This window comes from Colletotrichum abscissum (genome assembly GCF_030869225.1).
Source record: "Colletotrichum abscissum strain IMI 504890 chromosome Unknown Scaffold_11.1, whole genome shotgun sequence".
In the NCBI taxonomy this organism is placed as follows: Eukaryota; Fungi; Ascomycota; class Sordariomycetes; order Glomerellales; family Glomerellaceae; genus Colletotrichum; species Colletotrichum abscissum.
The window spans coordinates 221,455-235,999 of NW_026849999.1; the positions used below are offsets into that span (position 1 = coordinate 221,455).

The 14,545-nt window shown below is 55.4% G+C and overlaps 5 protein-coding genes across 5 annotated transcripts; 3 read left to right on the plus strand and 2 right to left on the minus strand.

Moving 5' to 3' along the window:
• Positions 1-811: 811 nt before the first annotated feature.
• CABS01_05428 (glutathionylspermidine synthase) lies at positions 812-2,230 on the plus strand (the record flags this gene model as incomplete). Its single annotated transcript, XM_060538798.1, has 1 exon — positions 812-2,230. The coding sequence occupies one exon, from the start codon at positions 812-814 to the stop codon at positions 2,228-2,230; it is 1,419 nt and encodes a 472-aa protein (XP_060405060.1).
• Positions 2,231-2,583: 353 nt separating this feature from the next.
• Positions 2,584-2,916, minus strand: CABS01_05429 (uncharacterized protein; the record flags this gene model as incomplete). The annotated part of the gene is made up of 1 exon (XM_060538799.1): positions 2,584-2,916. One exon carries the CDS (start codon positions 2,914-2,916, stop codon positions 2,584-2,586), a length of 333 nt encoding a protein of 110 aa, XP_060405061.1.
• A 403-nt stretch (positions 2,917-3,319) lies between these two features.
• On the plus strand, positions 3,320-4,255 carry CABS01_05430 (GANP/Nin1/mts3/eIF-3 p25 family protein; the record flags this gene model as incomplete). Its single annotated transcript, XM_060538800.1, has 2 exons — positions 3,320-3,871; positions 3,974-4,255. The coding sequence occupies 2 exons, from the start codon at positions 3,320-3,322 to the stop codon at positions 4,253-4,255; spliced, it is 834 nt and encodes a 277-aa protein (XP_060405062.1).
• Positions 4,256-4,709: 454 nt separating this feature from the next.
• CABS01_05431 (coatomer WD associated region) lies at positions 4,710-8,655 on the minus strand (the record flags this gene model as incomplete). Its single annotated transcript, XM_060538801.1, has 6 exons — positions 4,710-4,952; positions 5,004-6,106; positions 6,159-8,057; positions 8,117-8,436; positions 8,497-8,546; positions 8,626-8,655. 6 exons carry the CDS (start codon positions 8,653-8,655, stop codon positions 4,710-4,712), a joined length of 3,645 nt encoding a protein of 1,214 aa, XP_060405063.1.
• A 1,038-nt stretch (positions 8,656-9,693) lies between these two features.
• On the plus strand, positions 9,694-14,288 carry CABS01_05432 (UDP-glucose:Glycoprotein Glucosyltransferase; the record flags this gene model as incomplete). Its single annotated transcript, XM_060538802.1, has 3 exons — positions 9,694-9,827; positions 9,898-11,071; positions 11,121-14,288. 3 exons carry the CDS (start codon positions 9,694-9,696, stop codon positions 14,286-14,288), a joined length of 4,476 nt encoding a protein of 1,491 aa, XP_060405064.1.
• Positions 14,289-14,545: the final 257 nt, after the last annotated feature.

A 14,545-nucleotide genomic window follows, 5' to 3' on the forward strand; every position in this document is an offset into this window, starting at 1 on the left:
CGGTGAAGCCGAGGTGGGCACGTGGTTGTCAACCAAGATCGCCACTGGGTTGTGCGCAACGCCAAGACCAAAAAGGTTTGCAGTATCAATAGCAATTCTCACCAAATCTATTCAAATACGGCAGGCGAGCAGATCAATTTGCTTTTCCTGACTCGCCGACCCAAGGTGCCGGTAGCCCACATGGGTTGCGTTACTCATGAATCGTTTGAATAATACAGCGAACCAACGTGCGTGTCGCGACTTACACGGCTTATATTGCGCATATAGACAGAAAAGGCTAGAGATTAGCGCGCAGTGTCCGTGAGTTGCGGTTTCATCTTCTTGTTAGTGTGCAACCCTTATTGTAATACGGTTAAGCGGCAACGTGTCTTTGGGGGCAGAAAGAAAGAGAGAGGGAGTAGATCATAATAGGATCCTGAGGAGACGTCAAAGCTTCTAGAAAGCCTCGTTTGAATTAGACTTCTTCTAGCGGCAAACTTAACTGGAGACATTTCCCATCCATCCATCAAACCCCAACTCAAAATAAGTGTCCGCAGGATCGGGACAATCAGAAAGGTGTCCGTATCAGAATTCAGGGTGTTGTAGATTAGGGGTGATCCCCGCCTCATCCGAACCTTGAGTAGGCCTGGCGACTGCCCGAGGGCAGACCTGCTGGTGAATAAGTATGTGAGACTGCCCTTTGGGGCAGCGGCCAAGCATCGTCGTGTCTGTCTTTTGAGTTCCTTGTTCTATCCCACTCTTGCTGGCTTTCTAACGCCCATACTCCACCGCCTTCCTTCTTAACTCATTCTGAACCAAAAGAACAACAAAGATGCGCCGTGTTCCAGTACAAAAGAGGCCAAATGCCACCCGCCTGGTCCAAAGCCAAGGCCTCGTCTTCGCCGACCTCGTGGCCCCCGGCGCCTCAGAGCCGTACTGGCCAGACGACCGCTACTACTCCTTCACCGAAAAGGAGATGAACCTCCTCGAGGAAGCTGCCAGAGACGTGTTCGCAATGTGCTGCGAAGCAGCAGACTACCTCGTAGAGCACCCGGACATCATCACCAAGAAAATGGCCGTCCCCGCCTTCGCCCTAAAACAGATAAAGGCCTCGTGGGACCGCGAACCGGCATGGGGCAGCATCTACGGCCGCTTCGACATCTGCTTCGGCGGTCTCGAGCACCCGGACCCGCGGCTGCGCGTGCCCAAATTCTACGAGTTCAACGCCGACACGCCGACGTCGCTGCTCGAGGCGGCGTCGATTCAGTGGCTGTGGATGGAGCAGACGGGCCACGGTAATGACCAGTTCAACAGCATCACGGAGAAGCTCATTGAGGGGTGGAAGCGCAACATGACGCTCGTCGAGAAGGAGCTGGGACATAAGCCAACCGTCCACTTCGCCGTCGGCGAGGGCGAGGCTACGGGGGAGGATGCGATGAACACCATGCTCCTGATGGAGACGTGCCAGCAGGCCGGGTGGACGACCAAGGCGCTGACGATGGAGGAGATTGCAAAGTCCAAAACGGACGGGCGGTTCTACGATGCGCAGGGGGAGCATATCGACGTCATCTTCAAGCTCTACCCGTGGGAGTACATGGTCGACCAGCAGTTTGGCGAGGCGTGTTTCGAGGACATGGAGAACATTGGCAAGTGCGACGAGGAAGGGAACTACATCGGAGGAACAGTCTGGATCGAGCCGCCGTACAAGCTCCTCTGGAGCAACAAGGCTGTCTTTGCCGTTCTCTGGGACATGTTCAAGGACGACCCGCGGGGCAAGTGGCTTCTCCCCACGTACTTTGACAACGAGGCGCCGGCGTCCATGACGAGTTTTGCGCGCAAGCCCATCTTTGCGCGCGAGGGCGCCGACGTGGTTCTCAAGAAGGACGGCGAGATTCTCCAGGACGCGTCGACGGGAGACTACGGCGCGGAAGGGTACGTTGTGCAGGAGCTTGCTGTGCTGCCCGAGTTCAAGGACGCCAAGGGCAGCTCGTGGTATCCCGTGCTGGGTATGTGGTTCGTCGACGGCGATCCGGTGGGCATGGGAATCCGGGAGGACGGCACGCCCATCACCACCAACGCGTCCGTGTTCATCCCGCATTCAATTGAGGATGGACCCGTCAACTACATGAGGCAGAAGATTCCCGACCAGGAGGAGATTGAGAACCTATTACGGGTCGAGCCGTTCTTTGATTCATTTGATAAGGAGGAGAATGAGATGATGAGCTATATCAAGAAGATTGTAATTTCGTAGCGGGTTTACTCTGGGGGCGAGTGTCCTTTCGGCGTGTTGTTTTTGGGAGGAGCTCGATATCTACTTTAGCGGGAATGGAATCGAGAAAACGCAGTTCCTAAAGACTTTGATAATCGCCTTCTGATGATTAAGGATATGCATGAGAGTGTAGCATGGCACTTGGATCTCCCATTTCAATGAGCATGCCGGAACTCAGAAGTTGCGAACCAAAGTCCCGCGAGTGCAGTCATTGCCCCAGAGAGAGTTCGCCACGAGTGCCGAGACAAGTCAAGCCCGGAATCCATGCGAATACCTTCCGCTTGCGAGTTCGGAGTAGAGTTGTCGCGCTGCTCGGTATTCAGAAGCAGCACGTATCAGAGACTAGACGCGCGATGCGCAAGATGCCTGGCCTCGGTGAGACTGGACAGATGACCTCGGTTTCGCTTGCGTCCTCGTCCACAGAAGTAGATCCTGACCAGGTACGCTGGTTCGCCATGTGAGAAAGAAGCTTCCGCCAACTGCCCGAATGCCATACGCGTCCGCGATGCCGACTTGCCGGATGGGAGGTGCGGGTAGACAAGCAGGACCCTCCCAGATGCTGCCGGAACCCGGCACGGCGGGGTGCCGGAAGTTGGAGAGTCTGAAGCGGAACAAGGGACCGGGCCCGGCGATACCGTCGGACTTTGCATCACGTGAACCAGATGCATTACCTCAGCACAGCACTTGACGCTTCCGTTGATGACCAGCAGCTCCAAAATTGCCTAAACTTAGGAAGGTTAGCGCGCAGGACCCCTGCACGGACCTGGCCAGCTTGACGGCACCTTTCGTCAGCCTCTCAGCCTGCTGAGCCAAACACCCAAAGCGTCGAACCTACCTTACCTTACCTTAGCATCTGGACACTCCAACCTTTGACACGGTCAACAACACCGCAAACCCACGTCTCTCCATTTCCTCTCCACGAAACCACAACAAGGCAGACCTGTCATTCGACCTCCCATAACAGCAACTATCTGCCGACGTTCCACGACCGTTGCCGACATCAGTCCCCGACAACCGGAACACCACCAGCCCAATCCACCCCGCAGCACACATACACAACCACCACCGAAAATGGCGGACCGCAACCTCCAACAGGTCCTCACCCAGCTCAAGACCAAGGGCTCCTCCCTCCCCTACACCGAATCCTCCGCCCTCCTCTCCAAAGCAAAACTCCACCTCCTCCAGCTCAACGCCCTCACCCCCTCGAACCCCAAAACCTCCCCCCAGCTCCTCGCCCTCGCCCGCGAGACCTACGAGCTCGGCGCCCTCGCCTCCATCCGCGCAAAGAACCCAGACGCCTTCACCCGCTACGTCCAGCAGCTCCAGCCCTTCTACGAGCTCCCCTCCAACGTCCTCCCGCCCAACGTCCCCGAGCGCAACAAGGTCACCGGCCTCTACCTGCTCCTCCTGCTCACCCAGGGCCGCTACGCCGAATTCCACTCGGAGCTCGAGAGCCTGGCCAACCGCGAGGGCGGCGGCGATAGCAGCGCCGTCGAGGGCGACAAGTACCTGGGCTACCCCATCCGTCTCGAGAGGTGGTTGATGGAGGGCAGCTACGACCGCGTGTGGAACGCCCTCAAGAGCCGTGAGGTGCCTAGCGAGGAGTACGGTGTCTTCTCAGAGGTAATACCCCCCAGTCATTCATTCTCCTTGGCCCTGTGATGATCTACACAAGATATGCATATAGCAAAGGACCGTTGATGCTAACACTCTCATCTTCAAAAGATCCTCACCTTCCAAATCCGCTCCGAAATCGCCTCAAGCAGTGAGCGCGCATACCCAAGCCTGCCCATCAGCTCCGCAAAATCCCTCCTCTTCCTCGACTCCGAGGGCGACGTCATCTCCTTCGCCCAGGCGCGCGGTTGGATCCTGAAGGAGGGCCACATCTTCTTCCCCGACACCGCCGAGGGCGTCGCCGCCGAGGACGGCACCACCGAGAAGGAGATGAGCCAGATGGTGATAGAGAACGCGTTGGGATACGCCAGGGAATTGGAGACCATTGTGTAGACGTGGTTTGCAGAGAGGAAAGGGGCGTATGTTTTTGATGTATTAATATTCATGCGACTAGACAGACCATGAAAGAAGGAAAGCTCGGATACAGGAATCCAAGCCGGGCGTTAACGATCTGATCAAGTCTGCATCCCAAATAGCGTGACTTGTATCCAATCTCGGCACTTCAGGTGAACGGCGACCTCTGGTAATGCACTGAGCACGCGGGGACATCGAACGTTCAATCACGCTAGCACATCAGAGGTCATGGATCAAATGATGACATATATTCGTCTCCCACAAAACTATTGCTAACAATCAAAAGCCCGGGGTTTTCATCAGACACTCCAGTCTGTCTACTGTAAACTTTTCCCAAGACCAATTCCCCCATCGGCCGAGGGTTACTGCACTAAATCATGCAGTCTTCACCCCATCATGGGTCGGCGACATCTATTATACTAGCTAGCTCTCTCTACGCGAAGAGCTTCAGGCCACTGCCGTGCTTGCCGACCTCGCACACCCCGCAGACCTTGCAAACGGTGCCCTTGTACTTGCTGTGGTACTTGGAGCCGTCAAAGGCGCACTCCTCGTAGGAAGTGCCGCTGTAAATGGGTGAGTGGCTGGCTGCGCAGATATCAAACTCGGCAAACTGGTCAAATTCGATCTCAATAGCGTCTGAGGGGTTACGCTCGCATTGGGCCTTGGCTTTCTTGGCCTGCAAAAGGTGTCAGTCTGGAAATATTTGGAATAAAAGGCTGATACTCACGTTTTCAGTCAGCTTGCTGGAGCCGCCATTGGCAATAATGCGGTTGGCAAAGCTCAGTGCTGAACCGTAGTTCTTGTTTCTTATCGCCAATTGCATCGCGTTGTGCAGGGCCAGCTGGCGATGAGGAACCTCAATCTTGGGGATGGTAAAGTAGGCTGACAACTCGAGGTTGCGCTTGAGCTGCTCGCCAGTGGTGCCGAGCTTGCGGCGGCTGAGCTCAATCTCCATGGCCACGGCATATTCGCTGGCGGATGTGATGAGCTTCTTCGCCTCGGCGACCTCGCTTTCGCTTGAAACGGCGTTGATAAGGATGGCGTGGAGGATACCCTTGAAGATCTGAAGACCGTCCTCGAGCTTGTTGGTCTTCATCGAGTTGTAACCCTGTTGCAGATCGTTGGTCGCCAGGAACTCGAGATCCCTGGGCACGATCGGCAACACCTTTCGAGGGTCCGTCTCCTCAATCGTACGTCGGACGTAGTTGACCAACGGAGGAAGGTTTGCAGAGGCTGGAAGATACGTTTTTGATGCCTGGTAAACTTCGAGGAAGCGGGGCTTCAGTGGCGCAAAGTTGACTGCTCCCACTTGTCTGTTGAGGAGTTGCATTGCTGACTCGAATGAGCCACCGGCAACATGATCCACGGCCAGAGGAGAGTTGCGAGCCCAAAGGTCGGCCTCACTGCTTCCAGCACCACCAGCGTCCGCACTGTCAACGTTTACGAAGTCGCCCTCGATCTCGGGAACGACATCATCACCCAGATCCCAGCCTGCCGCATCCTCATCATCGTCGACGTCGATGAGGTTGCCATTCTTCTTCGCAGCGACATCCTCCTCGACGTCGTCGTCGAAGCCGTTGGCAGCTGCGGGAGTATCCTCCAGAGACAGTCCTTCAACCTGGCCAAGCAGGGCCTTCTCGAAGACAGACTGGGAAGTGGCCTTGGTGGGCCAGTTTGCCTTGAATGTGGGGACGACAGGCTTAGGGGGCGTCAGAGCCTCCCCAATCGTAGGCGTCTCCAATTGGTCCTCGGTGAGACCAGTGGCCTCGAGAATAGCCTGGCACTCCTCCTCCAAGCCGTGGGACTTGGCGGTCATGTATGCCAACGGGTCTGTGTCTTGTTAGTCAAGATCTTACTAATGCTTACATTGTAACAAACTTACACAGGTCGATTTCCTTGAACATCTGGATCCTGTCCTCAACCTCACCGAGGTAGAGGGCGTTCTGGAAACGTGCAGTAAAGTCACCTCTGTGCTCGGCAATCTTGGCCATACGTGCCAGCTTAGAGTGGTCACCGGTGGACAAATACAGGAATGAAAGCTTGTCGAACTGCTTGAGCTTTTGGTAAGCCATCTCAACGACCTGGTGGTTTCCGTGAGCCAAGGCCTCGGCGCTCAACCTCTGCCAAAGCTTAGGACGATCAAGCTCCTTGGCAGTCTCGACAGCAACGTCCAGGTTTCCGCACTCGATTGCGAGCTCGAAGCGGGTTGCGGGGTCCTGCACGAATTGCAGAGCAATCTCGGGGTATCCCTTCTTCTGAAGGTAGGAGATGATGGATTGACCAACAAGACTGGAGTTCTGGATGATGTGGAGCATTTCCTCGTAGTTACGCTTGACGAGGGCCAACTTGAATCGGTATTCGGTGGGATCGACGTGGAGAACCTTGGGCTTGGCCGCTCTGTCAAGGCAGTAGACGTTACGGCCCTTGACACGGACCAGATAGACGGTCTGGTCAAGGGTGCGGACAATACCGTTGTCTCCATTCAGGAGCGTGTACTTGATGTGGTTGAGGGTCGAGTACAACAGAACACCAGCATCATCCCAGGTTGCGCTCTTGATTCGGATAGTCTCGTGCAATGTGCTGACCTGCTCGAGGGTCTTCGTCACGATAGTGACGTTGTGCTTGCTCAAAAGGGCCGCGTACAGCCCATCATTCGACCACACAACGTACTTGACACCGTTGACAGCCAACTCGGCGACACTCTTCTTCTGCCCGATGTCGTAAAGATGCACAGCGGTGGGCGTAATGATGAGGAGGTTGCCGGTACCACCGAAGTAGATGTCGCTGGTTCCGACAGGAGGCTTGAAGGAACGGGTCGTGTTGTTGGAAAGATCCTTGATGTCGATTGTCTGGCTAGACGTGTTCAGGACAGCGAAACGGTTGCGGGCGACGAAGATGGCCGAGTTGCCCTGGCCGCGCTTCGACTCGGTGGGCTCAATGGCACCGGATCCATCGCGAGGAAGGTTGATCAGCTCGTAAGATCCGCTGTCGGAGGGAGAGGTGACTAGAACGGAGCGTTCGGCCGGGTTGTACGACAAGGTTCGCGGCGGGGTCCAAGGGCTTCCAAGCTTCTTGAGAGAGAGTAAAGTCGGGCTTTCGGTACTCTTCTGGAAGTCGTAGGATCTGACGTGCTTCTCCTTGGTGATGTAGAAGAGGTTGTTCTGGTATACTGACGATGCCGGTCTCTCTCTCTCCAGCTTGAAGACCATGACACCGTTATCGTGGCCAGCAGCGAACAAATTGATCTCGGGGTGGGCGGCAATGACCCAGAATCGGTCGTTCTCGCGCTTGAAGGACTGCACCGCGGTGCGCTTGTTGAGGTCCCAGACGCGGATGGTCTTGTCCTCGCCGACAGACAGGATCAAGTCTTGGTGGGGGTGGAATAAGCAGCCAGAGGCGTTCTGGAAGTGTCCTCTGCAGGTGTCGACCTCCCAGGCCTTCGTTTCGCTCATGCGCCAGAGCTTGACGAGTCGGTCATCGCCAGCAGACACAATCAGCGGCATGGTCGGGTGGAACGCAACCCAATTGACACCGCGGTCGTGGCCTTCCAGGACAAATTTGACAACAGCATCGGTGTTACCAAACATGTCGGTCTGGTTCTGGTTCGCGCGCGCGACCTGGTCTTCGAAGGTCATCGATGTCGGGGCCGAGTGCTTCTTGCGCAAGCCGGAAATGTCCCAAACTCGGACAGACTGGTCGAGGGAGGCAGAGACAACGAGGTCTTCCTTCGGGTGGAATTGGGCGCACATTGCGTAGTGGTTGTGTCCGGTCATGGTGCAGACTGCGAATCAAGGTTAGTTACCTTCACAGCCATCACGGGATCCTAGGGATTGTGCGCACTTAGAGACCGGTTCTGCCAGTTCCATATCCTGATTGTCTGATCGTCGGATGCCGACAGAATCCATGGCAATTCATGATGGAAGAAGACAGTGCGAACGTAGTCGAGATGGCCGTTCAAGGTGAAGAGGCATCGGCGAGTCTGGTAGGACCAGACCTTGATCTTGTAGTCGTCACCTCCAGAAACGAAGAGGGGTTGTGTCTTGTGGAAGTCAATTCCTCGAACCGGGCCATCGTGCTCTTCGAATCGATCGATCAATGTTCCCATGCGGTAATCCCAAAGCTGAATCGTGGAGGAGTGAAGTGCGACGAGGATCCATGGTCTGGTAGCTGTTCGTCAGCAAGGGGGCAGACTCGAGGGAAGCTATGGGTTGAAAGCTCACCTCTTGGGGTGGAAGGCGATGCCCTTTGCGCGGGAGGACTTGGACTCGAACTGTAGACTAGGTGAGCAATGGACTCGAAAAGAAGATGGGATCTCGTCAGAGACCCAATGCGCCGAGGGCGGAGCGTACCTTGGTCAACATGCCCGAGGAGGCCTGCATTTTGGCGGGGAGGTGAAGCCGGAGCTTCTGGCAACCAGCAGGGGGGGAAATCAGGCGGCACCTCTGGAGAAAACGGGATTCAAGTGCAAGCCAGCTTACCGACCGAGAAAGGCTGCAGCTGGAGTGGAAGGGGATGGTGACATTCACGGGTCACGAAAAGAGGACGCGGTGAAGGGGTTGGATGCGTAGAAGTATCCGTAGTGAGGCAGAGAGATACGTAAAGGCCACTTCCTCGTCTCAGAGCCCCTAGTAACAATTCCGCTTCGTGGCCATCTGTAAAGTGTGGGTTATTTCTGTGGGTCCAGCCTAATGGGTGCCGATTGACAGGAGCTGCCCGCATCAGAGTTCCGCCGACAACCGTGTCCTCACCGCCCGTCCCTTACATACGTACCTTAGACGCTTAGGTAAGGTTTGCCAGGTACCTGGGTACATTGATTCTCCCTTTCAATGAGGTGCCACGCTGCCAGATGCTTAGGCCTGGACTGGGCGAAGCTGAGGTAAGCAATTGCCCCTCCAATAGGCCCGTTTTTCTGCCGTTTCTCCCCGTGGACCTAACACCCCTGGCAGAGGAGACGCTAGTCTTCTTTGGTACAGCTCTTTTGTCAATGTGTTCAGAAGGCGCGCTCACTTACACCAGTCCCCCAGACCGAGCACCTCCTAGTATTATCTACCTAGCGATACCTGACGTTTGACCCGCCTACATACCTTACGGAATTCGCCTTTGGAAGCCCCTCCAAGCATTCTTGCACCAGCCATGCGACAGAGGCGATAAATAAATCACCTTCCGCGGTGTCCCTGTTTTTTTTCCTCTCCAAGTTCAAGATATTTCCTTTCAGAAGTTGTCTGTCTTAATATTCACCCACCCTTGCCCTCCTTTTCGGCTGGGAGGAACAAGTCGTCGAGAATCCCTTCTACCCATTCTCGACCCCGAAGAAAGTCGACACTCTTTCTCTCAATCTCCTCAGCCAACAACTATCTGCAAACACCCACAACTCCGAAGAACAGCCTTGCGCCGGCCGTCGCGCTCCCTCCTTCACCATGGTGCGGTTGTCGCAATTGCCAATGGGCGTTGGCCTGTCACTTTTGGCAGCTGTCAATGTCGCCGCAGTCCCCTCTGTAACTGTGGACATGAAGGCTGCCTTTCCTTCTGGCCCCTATCTCCTAGAGCTGCTGTAAGTGAACCTGCCCTGCCCTGCCCTTTTTCCTTCTCTGTTTCACTGCCGGCTAACACCTTCGTTCTAGTGAGACAGCTGCTGGTGAAAACGCAACTGCCTACTTCCCTCTCCTCGACCGCATTGCTAGTGGGCACTTCAGCGAAGCCAAGACTGACAAAGAAGTCTACGACAAGTTCCTCCTCACTCTGAATGAGGATGGGCACATTACTACACCGGACGCCCTGTCCACTTTCAAGCTGGCCCTTTCCCTACGAACCGCCGCTCCTCGCATTGAAGCCCACTATCAATACTACCGAACTGCCGTAGAGCCCAAAGTCGATACCGATACTCAAGATAGCTGCGATGTCTGGGCTGAGCAAGGAGGGAAACAGTACTGCACTCCGTCCCTGGATGCTGCAAAGGATTCTGCATTGGATGGCGCAAAGGTGCTGCCCTTCGACCGAGTCCTAGGATCTGGTAAGGAGGCCATCTTATACGCAGATCCAACTTCGCCTTCTTTCGGGTCTTTCCACATCGCTCTGGCTCAGAAGGCTCGTAATGGAGAGCTTGAGTACCGCCTGCGTTACACGAAGCCGGCTGGCAAGTACGAGGAACCTCTGCCCGTCAGCGGATACGGAGTTGAGTTGGCCCTGAAGAGGACCGACTACATCGTCATTGATGACCGAGAAGCGCACCAGGACGACGCACAGAAGACCGTCAAGACTGAGGAGGTCTTGGACGCTGCCGAGGAGGTCGCTGATCTAAAGCCGCTATCAAAGTCTGAGGTACAGGAACTTGGTCTGAAGGCTGCCTCCTTCGTCATGCAGAGCCAGAACCCCTTTGAGACGCTTCTCAAGTTGTCGCAAGACTTCCCCAAGTTCTCAACTTCCATTGCTGCCCACAATGTGTCTGCTGAGTTCCTCGCCGAGCACCAAGTCAATCGCCAGCAATTGGTTCCAAGCGGCATGAACGTACTTTGGATGAACGGAGTGCAGCTCATTGAGCGCCAGATTGAGGCATTCACTATCATTGATCTTCTCCGCCGTGAGCGCAAGCTTATCGACGGCGTTCGCGATCTTGGTTTCACCGGCGGTCAAGCTGTGTCTCTTCTCGGTCACCCCAAGGTTGCCGAGTCCAAGTCGGACGAAGAGCCCCCGCGATTCGACTGGACGGATGACCTTGAGGAAGAGCAGGTCATCATGTTCCTTAACGACCTTGAGAAGGATGAGCGATACCAGGATTTCCCTGACCAATTGACTTCGGTGAGTCTAACCCTCTTTTGCTTGAGATTAAAATACTAACTCCCAACAGCTCCTTCAGCGTGTCTACCCTGGCCAGCTCCCACCCATAAAGCGCGATATCTTCAATCTCATCATTCCCGTTGATTTCTCCAAGATGGAAGATCTCAGCGTCGTCGCTCAGATGAACTCCTTCGTCCAGCGGAAGCTTCCCATTCGTTTCGGTCTAGTTCCTCTGACGCCCACTGAGGATGCATTCCAAATCAGCAAGATTCTCTACTATCTCCTCGACAACTACGGCTTGGATGGCTTCATTGAGTATCTCGATGCTGCTATGCAGGCCTCCAAGACTGAGAAGCCGGACCAAGGCTCGTTTGACCAAGCCATCAAGGACCGTGAGCCTCTTCCAGACTCGAAAATCCTTTCTTTTGCCGAGGTGGTGCAGTCAGACGAACTTGATGGCATCGTCAAGCTGGCCAAGAACTGGGCAAAGAGACTCAACGCAAACACGCCCGTTCCGCCTGTCTTCATCAACGGTATTCCGGTTCCTCGCGAGGGCAACTGGCTTCAGGCCATGAGTATGAAGGCTTCCAGTGACTTGCAGGCGATTCAGCGCGCCGTTTACCTCGGCATGGTCGATGAGAAGGCCTGGATCCCGGATTTCTTCCTCGAGAAGGCCGTCAAACGTCGCAACACCTATATTTACCCAGAAGATGAAAAGTCTCTGCAGGTCCTTGATGTCAACAAAATCTACACCGAGTTTGACGGTCTGTTCAGCAAGGTCCCGGTGATTGAGGCTTATGCAGACTCGACGAAAGAAAACTGGGCTGTTCTGACGGTAGTTGGAGATTTTGCCTCAGACGAGGGAGCAAACCTTCTTCTGTCGGCTTTGGCTTTCCGTCGCAACAACCCTGGCGTGCGTCTGGACGCTGTGCACAACCCTTCAGTATCTGCCTCAGCTTCTAGTGTAAACACGGCGTTGAAGAACGGCGGCGACAAACTTGCTGAAGCTGAGACTCTTTCCGATATCAAGGACATTCTCCGTGCCGCTACTGGTGATTCGGATGCAATCTTCACCGCAGTCTTCAACGAGTTTCTCTCCTTCGCCGCGATCAAGCCAGGTTCCAACCTGCTTATCCTCAACGGCCGTGTCGTTGGGCCTTTCACCGAAGAAGACCCCTTCCAAGGCGACGACTTCCAGTTCCTCTTAGAGTTTGAGCAGAAGGCCCGCATTCTCCCCGTCTATGCAGCAGTGGACGAGCTTGGATTGACAGACAAGATCGCCGGTCCCCTGGCAGCTGCCAAGATCACGTCAGTCACGGCGCTGTCGACCATCTCTGACCTCCCTGCTGGCATTTTCGAGTCTGCGCCATCGTTGCGCGTCAGTGCCCACGATGCTTGGAACTCAACCTACACTGCCATTGAGATCGGAAACCCCGAGACATCAAGCATCCATTTGGTTGGTGTTCTCAACCCTGCCAGTGAGCAGGCACAGCGGTGGGCGCCTATCCTCAAGGTTGTCTCTGAGCTAGAGGGCGTATATCTGAAGCTCTTCCTTAACCCCAAGGACAAAATTGACGAACTGCCTGTCAAGAGATTCTTCCGATACGTGCTGGAGTCAGAGCCGACGTTTGATGAAGCCGGCAAGGTTCGCGCACTTGAGGCATCCTTTAAGAGCTTGCCCTCTGAAGCTCTTCTTAATGCTGGCATGGACGTTCCACCATCGTGGCTCGTTGCGCCCAAAGTCTCGCCCTTCGACCCGGACAACATCAAGCTCAGCTCCATCAAGTCAAACGTGCACGCCTCCTACGAGCTCGAGAGCATCCTTATCGAGGGGCACTCTCGTGAGGGTGGACAGTCGCAGCCTCCCCGCGGTGCGCAGGTCGTTTTGGGCACTGAGAAGGAGCCTCATTTCGCCGATACCCTGATTATGGCCAATCTTGGATACTTCCAATTCAAGGCGAACCCGGGATTTTACAATATTAAACTCAAGGAGGGCAGGAGCACCGATATTTACACCATCGATAGTATAGGTGCAAAGGGATGGGCTCCCGTGCCGGGCGATGAGGGCACCGAGGTGGTGCTGATGGATTTCCAAGGCACGACTCTGTACCCCCGCCTGTCACGCAAGCCAGGCCATGAAGAGTCCGACGTGCTGGCCGAACCCGAGGACAACAGCATCGTCGGCCGTGGCCTCAAGTTCGCCGGAGGCATCCTGGGCAAGAAGAAGTCCGCGTCCGACGAGGAGCACGCCGAGATCAACATCTTCTCCGTCGCCAGCGGCCATCTCTACGAGCGCATGCTCAACATCATGATGGTCAGCGTCATGAAGAACACCAAGCACACTGTCAAGTTCTGGTTCATTGAACAGTTCCTCTCCCCCTCCTTCAAGGATTTCATCCCGCACATGGCCAAGGAATACGGATTCAAGTACGAGATGGTGACCTTCAAGTGGCCTCACTGGCTGCGTCAGCAAAAGGAGAAGCAGCGCGAGATCTGGGGCTACAAGATCCTCTTCCTCGACGTGCTCTTCCCCCTCTCCCTCGACAAGGTCATCTTCGTCGACGCCGACCAGATCGTCCGCACCGACATGATGTCCCTCGTCAACCACGACCTCGAGGGCAAGCCCTACGGCTTCACGCCCATGTGCGACTCCCGCACCGAGATGGAAGGCTTCCGCTTCTGGAAACAGGGCTACTGGGCAAACTACCTCCGCGGCCAGCCCTACCACATCTCGGCCCTCTACGTCGTCGACCTCCGCCGCTTCCGCGAGCTCGCCGCGGGCGACCGCCTCCGCCAGACCTACCACTCCCTCAGCGCCGACCCCAACTCCCTCGCCAACCTCGACCAGGACCTGCCCAACCACATGCAGTTCCAGATCCCCATCCACAGCCTGCCGCAGGAGTGGTTGTGGTGCGAGACGTGGTGCTCCGACGAGAGCCAGCGCGTCGCCAAGACGATTGACCTCTGCAACAACCCGCAGACAAAGGAGCCCAAGCTCGATCGCGCGAGGCGCCAGGTGCCCGAGTGGACCGTCTACGACGACGAGATTGCCGCCCTCGACCGCAAGCGCAAGGGTCTGCCTGCCGAGGCGCCCAAGAAGGAGGAGAAGACGGAGGTCGTTATCGATGATGGATCGGAACAGAAGCCTGTTGTCGTGGAGGAGGTGGAGAAGAACACAAAGAGCCGCAACTGGGAGGAGCCTCCCTCGGAACAGACGCATGTTAGAGACGAGCTATAGACACACATCGCGAATTTGTAGGTCAGAGAACCTTACGATTCCAGTGTAGAGTTGCGCACAGCATTGAGTATTACATAGAAAGATAGGAAAGAAACGAACAATCGCATTCCATAAAATTTTCCTCATCTTTTTTCACGTCTTTTTCTAACGTGAGTATATCTAGCTCATGTAGAATGTTTATACGGACCTCTCATAAAGTCCAGTATCAAGCAAAGCCCCCGCCAAAACGCCATCCCCATCCCAAATTCGTACGACTC